The following is a 10,853-nucleotide window of genomic DNA, read 5'->3' on the forward strand; positions in this document are numbered from 1 at the left end:
ATATCTCAATCTTCAATCCTGTCAACTTCACAGGAAGATTCCTAATACTCTAGGTAACTTGACTTCTCTCACTTACCTATATTTAGGAGGCAATGATTTGGAGGGTCCTTTACCTAAACCGCTTGGAAAATTATGTAATTTGAGAGTTATAGACTTGAGTTATCTTAGCATCGGTGGAGATATCCAAGAGTCGGTGGGATGTTGAGTTGCAAATGGAAAGATATGGAGGAGATCATTTTGTCGAGTAACAATTTTCAAGGAAATTTATCAAACTGGCTAAAGCAGATGACGAATCTAAAATATCTTGACCTCAGAAATAATACCCTTGTTGGGCCAGTACCTCTTGGGATTGGCAGTCTTCAGAATCTTAATTTCTTGGATCTTTCTTCTAATTCTTTATATGGTGTCATATCTGAAGCTCACTTTGCCAACTTGACAAAATTGAACGACTTGTATTTATCCGTCAATTCCCTAATAATATCAGTGGGCCATAATTGGATTCCTCCATTTTAACTTACCACCCTTGCTTTAGGCTCCTGTCGAGTGGAACATTAATTTCCAGCATGGCTCAGATGGTAGAGACAAATTTATGAAGTAGATCTATACAACACAAGCATCACAAGCACTTTGCCACATTGGTTATGGAGTTTACTTATAGACATGCTAGATCTCTCTTACAATAACATTACAGGCAAATTGCTAGCATATTTGAAATCTAACAATTTGGAAGGTCCATTACCCTCGTTACCAGATGGACTCGAGTTTTTGGATCTCTCCAATAATTTTATATCTGGACCTCTACCAAAGTTGTTGTCGACATCAATAAATTATTTGTCGCTCTCAAATAATTCGATCAGTGGCAACATACCATCTTCCATATGTGAAGGAACAAATCTAGAGGTCATAGATTTATCAGCAAATCATTTGCCAGGAGAACTCCCATGGTGCTGGCTGCATGGTTCAAGTTTATGACTGATGGACTTGTCTAACAATAATATCACAGGAGAAATTCCACCATCCATGGGTTCGCTAACTTGGCTCTACTCTTTAGACTTCAATAGTAACAACCTTTACGGAGAGCTTCCCTCGGAGTTGCAACATTGCAATTATTTACGTCTTCTAGAACTCGGAAACAACAACTTCTCAAGAAAGATACCGATATGGATAGGAGAAAAGCTGTTGAATTTAAGATATCTTCAGCTTCGCATATCCTGCACATATTGGTCATCTTCAACTTCACCACTACATTCCGGATTGTTCATACTCTCCTTAGTAACATTTACATGCTAATTTGTCCTATATAATGCTTTAGGCCTTTAAGTTTGTTACGGATTTTACACAAATCTTGGACTTGAAAATGACTATTGTTTATTCTATTAATTGTTTTGAAAGAAAGTATGTTCATCTGGATATTCAATCTTATTTAATCAATCAACAAATTTCTCTATCCATATGATCACGATCAATATTAATTTGCATAGCTCGTCGTTCTAATTGCATAACTCGTTGCTATAACATTTTCTTATAATTTTCTAATTATTAATGTTTGATGTATTTTTTCTTATAAGAAAAAATATTTATTATATAATTAAAAAATAACTTAAAAATAATTTAATGTTAGACTAATTTTAAAAATAATTAGTAAAATAGATTATTTAATAAAAGATGCATATGAAATTTAAAAATTTGGATTAAAATTTTACAGGATAAAATTGAAAATTTAAAAAGTCTAATAGTTATTTGGAGATGAGACTCCAATTTAGTTTGAAAACCAGTTGGAGGGCTCTAAATTAAGTGTTTTGGAGCAAGGTTGGAGTTGCTACTATAATAGGTTTTTTTGCTAAAAATGATCGTTATTAGACAAATTTTTTGGATGGATTAGATATGATCTCAAATATTTCGCACGTGCACTACACGTGAGAGAGGTCCCCTCTAGTGTTAGTGGATGGGAAAAAGACCGAAATGTCCTGATACCCTAACGATTAACGCACTTACGCCTCTTCCTCACCGCGCCTCTTCTATATAAATCTCCCTCGCCCTCAACTCTCCAGTCTCCACACTGCCGCCGCCGTCTTCCTCTTCCCGTCGCATTCTCCTCTCAGATTAGGGTTTCCTCCATCTCCGTTCTCCTCTCTTCCTTCTCTCTTATTCTCAAGCCATGGCAGCCCAGATGAGCAAGAAGAAGAAGGCAAGTCCACAGAAAACCCTAACCACTTCCCTCTTTTACTTCCTATTTGTTCCGTTCAAATGATAACTAGATCCTCGATCGGGGTCTTGATTCCTAATTTTGATGAATTATTTGATCTTAATTTTCTTTTTCCCTTTTCCTGATTTAGTTCGTGAATGACAGAGTGTTCTTCGCGGAGCTCAGCGAGGTTCTCACGAGGGAACTCGCTGAGGACGGTTACTCCGGCGTGGAGGTCCGTGTCACGCCGATGCGGACCGAGATCATTATCCGAGCTACCAGCTGGCTAGCCACTTATCCTTTTACGGTTCCTTGACTACACTAGATAGAGCAAAGTCCAACAAACCCCTATAGAGTTTGCATCAAGGTTTGCCATGCTGATGAGGTTTCCGGCACCTGACATAGGGCTGTGCCGTCGGCACACCCTATGCTGAGTCGTGTTGATTGGCACGCTTACGTGTTGATCCGTGTCATGCTCGTATTAGGTGCCGCCCGAAACGCACTAAGATATGTTAAATGGGTTGTAGTCACTTACCCATATAGAAAGTAGGAGCTAGAGAAAAAGAAAGAGAGGAGAAAGGAAAAATAGAGGAGATCTAGGAGGGATCTAAGAATTTTTTTTTAAACAAAAAAATCACATCAGAAGGAAATTTCTTTCATTCTCTTAAATATTTTCTTTGTTTGACACTTTAAAAACTAATTTTAGGTGTATAAATGATAGATCTAGCAAATCTATCATTTGTAAGAGCTTACTAGACCTATGAAAAATACTCTTAAAAGTATAGGAATAAAAAAATTAATTTGATTTTTCCTAAAATTTTGCCCCAAATGTCAAAATAATTAAATTTAATATGTAAAATGTAGGCTTTAATGCAAATAGTAAAACAAAAAACATGTATAAATTCTAAAAGATATATTAGGGGTGTGCTAGTAGGCTGACAATGTGTTGCTCACACATTGGGGCATGTCAGTATCGACAAGATATTGGCATAGCTCACGACAATCCTTGGTCTACGGAGAGATTAAAGCTTTTTTTTCCGCTTTGGTGTTACTAAATCTCTCAGTGTACTCAAATACTTTTAGTTTACCTACATGCATGGATAGCTTTGTGATTGACATTTACCGTGCCGACACTAGGTCGGAATGTGGCATGTGGAGTGTCGATGGCATCCTCAAAAGGCCTGTAAAGTATTCTAGTTTGGGGGAAACACTTGCATATGCCTTTCGTGAACACGTGCAGAAGCTGGTGGAGAGGAATCATCATTGAAGCCTTCAATAGACTTGTGAAGAAGTAGGGGAAGAGGAACAAGCGCCATTGTTCTAGTGTTTTTGTGATTGTTGCTATGTGAAGAAGATGAGAGGAAAACTTAGAATTTAGAGTATCCATCATGATAAGTGAGGATCCATTATCAATTAAAATAGGACCTATTTCATAAGTCATAAACTTATGATCTGCTATCATTTAAGTTAGGATTTAATAAGCTATCATATAAATGATCATCATCTTCTCTTCTCCATACACTCTCATTTGAAACCCTAATAACAACAAAGGTGAAGGTTTGCAAAAAAGTGGCGGCAGCTATGGTGATAGAGGTGGACTGTGGTGGTGAAGGCCTGTAGATATGTGATTACTTTCCTTTCTTCTCTCTCTCTCTCTCCATTTATTTGTCATGCCACCAACACACCATCCTTGCCTACATGTATATCTATCTATCTTCTACATATTCCTTATAAGCCCACTTAGTAATGTTTTCCTATTTAGTTCATATAAATTCGTAAAACTACGTATACAATGACGAGAAACGCATATGTGCACCCATCTAACATATATGCAACTACCTACATCTTGTGGTGATTCTTAAAGAAGTGGTAAACTGGCATGTTTTCTGAAATGGTGTTTGAGCATAATATCACGATTATATCAATTGTTACTCCTAGTCATATTAGACAAGCTTAGTCACATTTATTTCGGTGTTTGGATTTAAAAGGGTACCAACTCTGTAGCCTATATTCCAGAAATATACTTGCTTGGAAGAGTTGAATCATATCTCTTTGGTTAAATTATTTTGACTTCAAACAACGGTTTAGCAACAATAGTAATGGGATTAAGAGTTGGAAAGATCTACAAAGAGAAAAAATGGGTCATCTTCTTTGTGTATTTTAATTAGTAGCAGTAATGAATTATACTGTACCTTCATTGATAAATGAAGTCTTATGTGGTTGTGCAGCAGGTGTCTGCTCAGGAGGCCTTGGAGTGTGGTGAAGAGACATCTTTTCCAGCACTACATGTTGGCTCTGATAAATCTTCCTCCGTGGTATGAGATTTTATAATATATAGCATCTTTGTTTTGATTGATCATCTTTATGATAAGCAGTATGAGATTGTTACCTACATTGTCTTTTCTTTTCTACTGTAACATTGGGCATCTTTTAGTGGATTACTGGCTTTAAATCCCTGCCATTGACTCTTTCAAGCTTATGTAACAGTTTAAGTTGATACCTTTGTTGTGGAACACTCTTTTGCAGAAGGATTGACAGCATTTGGATCTAATAATTCAAGTATCAGAACATAATGACATTTTATCTCTTTATTATGCTGTGTTTAATGAGACATAATCAGCTCTATATTTTTCTTGATATCTTTAAGCCAAAATACTACTTGAATTTGTTCAATGGTGAATCCTTATATGTGACACTTCCATATGAAATGTGCAAGTGTTTCTGTTGATTTCTCTAGTAGAATTTTTCTAGATTGATTCCATGGAAATTTATTAATCTATTATATATATATATATATGCATGTATGTTATTATAGAGATTTCTGTATTGGGACTTACAGTTTCAATCTATTGTCCTCTCTTTGTATAGTCATTTTGGCTAGACAACCAGGCAAGAAAAGAGGATCTTAAGAACAATGACTCAGTTCCTCTTTATGATAGGGAGTATTCATTGCATTTGACATCACTTGATGGTTCAGCTAATCCTGAAAGGTATAAGCTTTGCTTTTCTTAAAACAGAACAATGCATGCACACACACATGTTTAAAGACTGTTTCCATGTTTGTGTACAAACTTAAGTATGAGATGTTTTTATGAATGTATATTTATCGTGTGAGGGTGCATTGGCATTTCTTGGGGTGTGTGTCTTTGTGTGTATGCATTTACATGTGCTTGTGTCTGTGCATGTATCATGTGTTTTAAGATAATTTGCTTGATTTTACTTGTGTAATTATTGTAAGTTTGTAACTTCTCCTGCACTAAATCTTTTTGCGTATGAATTATGATATTCTGTCTTGTTTGAAATTGAATGATGCTTTCTTTATCATGTTATAATCTTTCTCCATAATAATTATTGTTGTATATGATCTCTCAGAGCTATTGCATTTTTTCTACCAGAGGATATACCGGTCAACCTTTATTTGCATTTTGATCTCTAGGATGCAACTAATCTGTATCTAATATCTTCTAAAGCAATGGTTTAATGATATTTCAGCTTGCATATCATCCCTATGTTCTGCCTTTTTCTTGAACATTTTAATAATAAACATCTTCATTTGTTCTATAATTTGCTTTACTCCTTTAATGGTGATTATAATTTGCATTCTTTATGTTGTTTTCATTCTTTGGCATTATCATCATTCCCATCCATCCCCCCCCAACACGCAACCAAAAAAAATCATTTTCTTTGTGTTCCTTTTAATACCAGGATAGAGAAGGAAGATTCTCGTTGTTTCAATTGTGGTTCATATAGTCACTCTTTGAAGGAGTGCACAAAACCTCGTGATAATGTTGCAATCAACAATGCTCGCAAGCAACATAAGTCAAAACGAAACCAATCGGCTGGTAATCGAGGACAAATCCGGTATTATCAGAAAGCACCTGGGAAGTTTGATGATTTGAAAGCAGGATTTCTTGGGCCTGAAACAAGAGAATGTTTGGGGATTGGGGTAAGCAACTTGACCTTTCAAATGGAAGTATTAAAAAAAAAGGTTTGGAAGTTGGTTTTCTTAACCTCATAACTAGATAATCAGTAAGCACTAACAATCATAAGCCTTATGAAATTATTTAGTATTTACCTAACCAGCAGCTCAATTGCATGTGTGCTAGTTGAATTTGGCTGCTCATATGTTTGCACGCTACATGAATCAATGTTGCATACACTTTCATATAAAAGAAAGTTTGTACTGAACATGTTGGTTGATTGAGCTCGAGGGGGCTCTTATTTGATGGAGCAGGATTCATGTAGTCAACCATATAGCTTAGTCATCTGATTTATTGTTTTGTGATGCTTAAATAAGATTAATGAGCTAAACAAATTTTCTACAGAGTTATTTGAATTTCAATTTGTTTTAAGTAATGTCTCTGGTACAGATCCATCAATCATGTTGACTTCTATATATAGGGGAACAAGGATTTGCAAAAAAAATAGCAATAGTAAGCTGCGCCAGAAGCATCACTGTAATTCTATAAGTCTTCTCTTGAGAACTACTGCTTTCTGAGTTTAACAATTTTTCACTTAACTTAGTTGAGGAGGAGGATGAAAGGAACTATTTAGTATTGAGTTTTTCTTTCATTATTGGTTAACTGCTTATGACTTTATTCTTCTTGAATATAGAGGAGTTTCTTTTTCTTGTTGGTTAACTACGTTTTGTTACTTCTGGTCAATTTATGGGCAAGGGATTGTGATAATGCCACAAGGTAGAGAATACATGCTCTTTTATACAGTATTTTCTAAGATTAGCACCAGTATTAATATGGCTCCAATGTAAGTAAGCAATCCAACCCTCTAAATCAGCATCCAAATTGAGTCTGTTGTGATTTTTAAGTAATAATTTCTGCATCCTCCCCTTTTACATCTAAATTTGTCTGACATTCTGATGCAGGAGTATGATCCACCCCCTTGGTTTCATCGAATGCAAGAAATAGGATACCCACCTGGATATCTTGGTACGATAACCTTTGCTTTAGCATGTTTTTTCTATTTCTGGATGCTGCTTTGGACTATTCTTACTCATTTTCCAACAAATGTGTGATGAACTAGTAATATGAAGAGCAATATTTTTCTTATTACTGTTGGTAGCATAAAGATGGAATGTAAAACTTGAAGTACATTTCAGATAAAATTGGAACTAGGTTCATATAACTGATAAAACATACCAACAATGTTAGGCCAAATGTCAAGAATAATATGATCAGGTAGGAAATTGTGTGGAATAATTCCCTCACCATAACAAATTATTTCAGGTCAACTTTGACAGTTCCGTTTTGATTTCAATTTATTTCTTCCTCTTAAAGTTTCGTGGCTACTCCTTTTCAGATGTTGTAGAAGACAAAGACGAGCCTTCTGGAATCACAATATATGCTGATGAGGAGGTAAAGGAAGATTACGAGGACGGTGAGCTTCCAGAAAGAGATGAGCCAGAGCCACCAGAGAGAAGAATGACAGTGGAGTTCCCTGGGATAAATGCACCAATCCCTGAGAATGCCGATCACAAGCGTTGGGAGAGTCAATCGACAAGGTCAGGCCCAAGTTCTTATTGGAGCCGTTCACACCTTCGGCTACTTTCACCAGATTCACACAGGAAGAGACACCATGATCAGTTGCGTTCCGAGGAGCAGCATGAAGATTGCCCTCCTGGTGCAAAGCATGGGCACTCCATGCCTGTCTACTCTCCGCGATACAACCCTTATGACTACAATCCTCACATGAGGAGCCCGAGCCTTGGGAGATCTCTCCCGGATAGGGGATGGAGAAGTCCCTTGCCTTACGATAGTTCTGCAGCGCACAGCCCTCGCAGTCCCCACAGCCCATATCCATACCAGTCTGCTCGGCGGTCGCCTCAGAATGACAGTCCGAGCCACGAGCACTGGAACCATACAAGTGCATATGGTGCAAGCACAGACATTTCAACGCCCCATGGGAGAGACAGATACGATCACTGGAGAGACAGATACGATCACCAGAGAGACAGATATGATCACCAGAGAGACAGATATGATCACCAGAGAGACAGATATGATCACCAGAGAGACAGATATGATCACCAGAGAGACAGATATGATCACCAGAAAGACAGATATGATCACCAGAGAGACAGATATGATCACCAGCGGCACCACCATAGGTGATACACTGATGGATTCAAGGCAATCCTGTGTTTACATTTAAATTAAGATGTGAGATTGCTCTCTGCTGACATGCTAAAATGTAGTGAGTTCATAGCAATTTATGTTGGAGTTTTGTTATTCTCAATCGTCTAATGGAATGCAAGAGATGTTCTGTTGATCTCTACTCTCTGTCTTCATAATCTTGTTTTATGAATAAGTAATCTAATAGTAAAGCATCCATCTACACCAAACTCCCAAAGTATATGAGTAAATAAGAATCAAAGTAGATTATCTAAACCTCTGATAAAGTTCCTATGAGCACTCATATACTACAATTCATGGATATAAATCTTGAAGAGAATTCCTATTCACTCAGAAAAACCATTATGTTAAAAGAACTAACTCTTTATAAACAATTTTGTTCTAGACTTTTCTCCTCTATCAATGTCACTATTCATTTTACAGGTTAGGTTGGTGCATTTTTCAGTCTTTTCTGTCATTGAACTTTTACCATCATATTTACTACGAAATTAGTGACAGCACAAGAACAACGATGTCCAGGTTATGGTAGAAGCTTTCAGAAAAGGGGGGAAAAAAGAGCAAAACCCAACTAGCAAATCAATAGCATGAAAGTTTTTAGTCTTTTCAGATGGTTGATATAGGTTATTTATTACATCCAAATTCCTTTCTATTTCTTTGTTCTTTTATTTTCCCTTTTGATGAAACCTTCTATCTCTCTTAAACTTGTTTAAAAAACAAAGAAGTCTGTATCCAACCGATTCCCTGAGAACACAAGCATATTTTCCACTAGTACTAGTGATTGGAGAATGGTAAGCTGACTGAGATTGGCATTTGATCTGAATCCTAGTATTTCCAGGCTTTGAGATGACATCTTCTCCCAGTTGCTGTATGGAATTATTGTAGGTTGATGGGCAGAGAAGCAATTGTTGAAAGAGACTTTTTCAGGTGCTTGAGCTCAAAGAGCTCAGGAGTGAGCTTTGCATCCTGAGCACATTCAAGGGAGTTCTCAAATATTAGTCTAATACTCCAATATTTAGAACAGTAATGTGCCAGAATCCATCAAACAGATAACAAGATACTCCCTGCATCACAACACTCTTCAGGGATTTAATTACAAATAAATCTCTGGAAAAGCCGATTACTGAAAATTAAAACAGAACTTCTATTGAGTAGAAATCTAATATGAATTAAAGACTTCTTATTATTATTACAAAGAAGGTTAAAGTTTCAAAAATCTATTTTAAAACTTATTTAAAAGAGAAAAGATAAGAGCTTTTGATTATAGAAAATAAATACAATGAAATACCACTTTGGATCTTAACAACATAATATTGTGTTTTCTTATACTAGAGATTAGAACTTGGGCGTCTTGAATACAGTTTTTGACCAAAATAGTTTTATTTTAATTTATTTTTACTAAAATAAATCATTCCTCTAATTTATTATAGCCCTAATAAAAGTACTAAAAAATTAACATTTTATCTCTAAAAAAATACTAATCGCTTCAACATTTTTATTTAATCCTAAAACTAACTGAAGAGTAAGAATAGAAATTATCCCACAATATAAATGCTAAATTAATTAACATTTTTAAAAACACTAAATTAATTAGCATTTTAAAAATCACGAATTAGTTTAATACTTTTATTAAGGCTATAAAAAATTAGACTAAATAAAAAAACTTCCTAGTTTGGTCAAAAACTCCCTTTAATATATATACCATTGACCCACAAATTACTAACAGAAGATTGAAAGCCAAGAAATGCTAAACAGTTATAAGATTCTACTCTGTAAGCCAAAGATCTACAATCATGTCAGAGACATTAAAACAAACAAGATGTAGTCAAAACCGAGGGGTTGTGATATCAAACTACATTCTTCTTCCTCGGCGAAGTCCTCCGCGGTCCCCCAGCTACCACCGCTTTCTGCTTCTTCTTCTTCTTCTTCCTCTTCTCGTCGTCCTCCTCGATCGTAGCTTCGTCTACAACGAACTTCCGACTCCGAGTTCGAGCCCCGTTCCGATCCACTACCGCTCTCCTCTTCTCCTCTCCCTGCTTCGCCGCGATCCGATCGAACTCGTCTCCGAGCTTCCTCGCCCTCTTCCGAAAAGATGCAACGGTAACCTCCTTCTCTTTCTCTCCTACTTCTACTTCGTCCTCCTCGGAAGACGCATCGTCGAGAGAGGATAGATCTTGGGGCCGCTTCTTGTTGATGACGGCGGATTTGGGGGAGGTTTTGGTGCGTTGCTCTTGGTGGGCCCGGAGCTTCTTGATGGAGCCCTCGATGCGGCCCTGGAGTCGGTGGCGCTTGAAGCTGAGGCCGCCCATGGACCAGTGCGCCTCGTGAGCCCACGAGAGGAATGGATCGGAGACGGAAACCGGCGGGTCGACTCGGGAATCGGAGAGCTTCACGTCCGGGTAGAAACGGGGACGAGGGAGGCTGCTCCCGTAGAACCGACCAGGGCCCAAGGCGACCACCATTGTTGTCTCGTAAGAGGTCTGGAGAGCAAAGAAACAAAGATGGGGTAGAGGAAGAAGGAG

The 10,853-nt window shown here is 37.2% G+C and overlaps 2 protein-coding genes across 8 annotated transcripts; one reads left to right on the forward strand and one right to left on the reverse strand.

Annotated features, from left to right (window-relative positions):
- Nucleotides 1-2,014: 2,014 nt before the first annotated feature.
- Nucleotides 2,015-8,476, forward strand: LOC140800811 (uncharacterized). Of its 7 annotated transcripts, none has more exons than XM_073155682.1 (6): nucleotides 2,015-2,188; nucleotides 4,417-4,500; nucleotides 5,054-5,175; nucleotides 5,891-6,131; nucleotides 7,068-7,131; nucleotides 7,502-8,476. In XM_073155682.1, exons 1-6 carry the CDS (start codon nucleotides 2,159-2,161, stop codon nucleotides 8,311-8,313), a joined length of 1,353 nt encoding a protein of 450 aa, XP_073011783.1. In that variant the 5' UTR covers nucleotides 2,015-2,158; the 3' UTR covers nucleotides 8,314-8,476. The 7 variants fall into 7 exon arrangements, with proteins under 7 accessions (XP_073011783.1, XP_073011787.1, XP_073011784.1 ...); XM_073155683.1 differs by having other exon boundaries at nucleotides 2,030-2,188; nucleotides 2,351-4,500; XM_073155685.1 differs by lacking the exon at nucleotides 5,054-5,175 and adding an exon at nucleotides 2,351-3,809 and having other exon boundaries at nucleotides 2,030-2,188.
- Nucleotides 8,477-10,002: 1,526 nt separating this feature from the next.
- On the reverse strand, nucleotides 10,003-10,853 carry LOC140801133 (uncharacterized). The gene has a single exon (XM_073156140.1). The coding sequence runs from the start codon at nucleotides 10,791-10,793 to the stop codon at nucleotides 10,179-10,181; it is 615 nt and encodes a 204-aa protein (XP_073012241.1). The 5' UTR covers nucleotides 10,794-10,853; the 3' UTR covers nucleotides 10,003-10,178.

This window comes from Typha latifolia, chromosome 14 (assembly GCF_019914945.1).
Source record: "Typha latifolia isolate L0001 chromosome 14, TyphaL0001v2, whole genome shotgun sequence".
Classification (NCBI taxonomy): domain Eukaryota; kingdom Viridiplantae; phylum Streptophyta; class Magnoliopsida; order Poales; family Typhaceae; genus Typha; species Typha latifolia.

Excerpts from the sequence above, each read along its gene's own strand:
- LOC140800811 (XM_073155681.1), top strand. The coding sequence starts at position 2,159 with ATGGCAGCCCAGATGAGCAAGAAGAAGAAG. Across the intron at positions 4,501-5,053 it reads CTGATAAATCTTCCTCCGTG|TCATTTTGGCTAGACAACCA; the intron begins GTATGAGATTTT and ends CTCTTTGTATAG. Across the intron at positions 5,176-5,890 it reads GGTTCAGCTAATCCTGAAAG|GATAGAGAAGGAAGATTCTC; the intron begins GTATAAGCTTTG and ends TTTTAATACCAG.
- LOC140801133 (XM_073156140.1), bottom strand. The coding sequence starts at position 10,793 with ATGGTGGTCGCCTTGGGCCCTGGTCGGTTCTACGGGAGCAGCCTCCCT.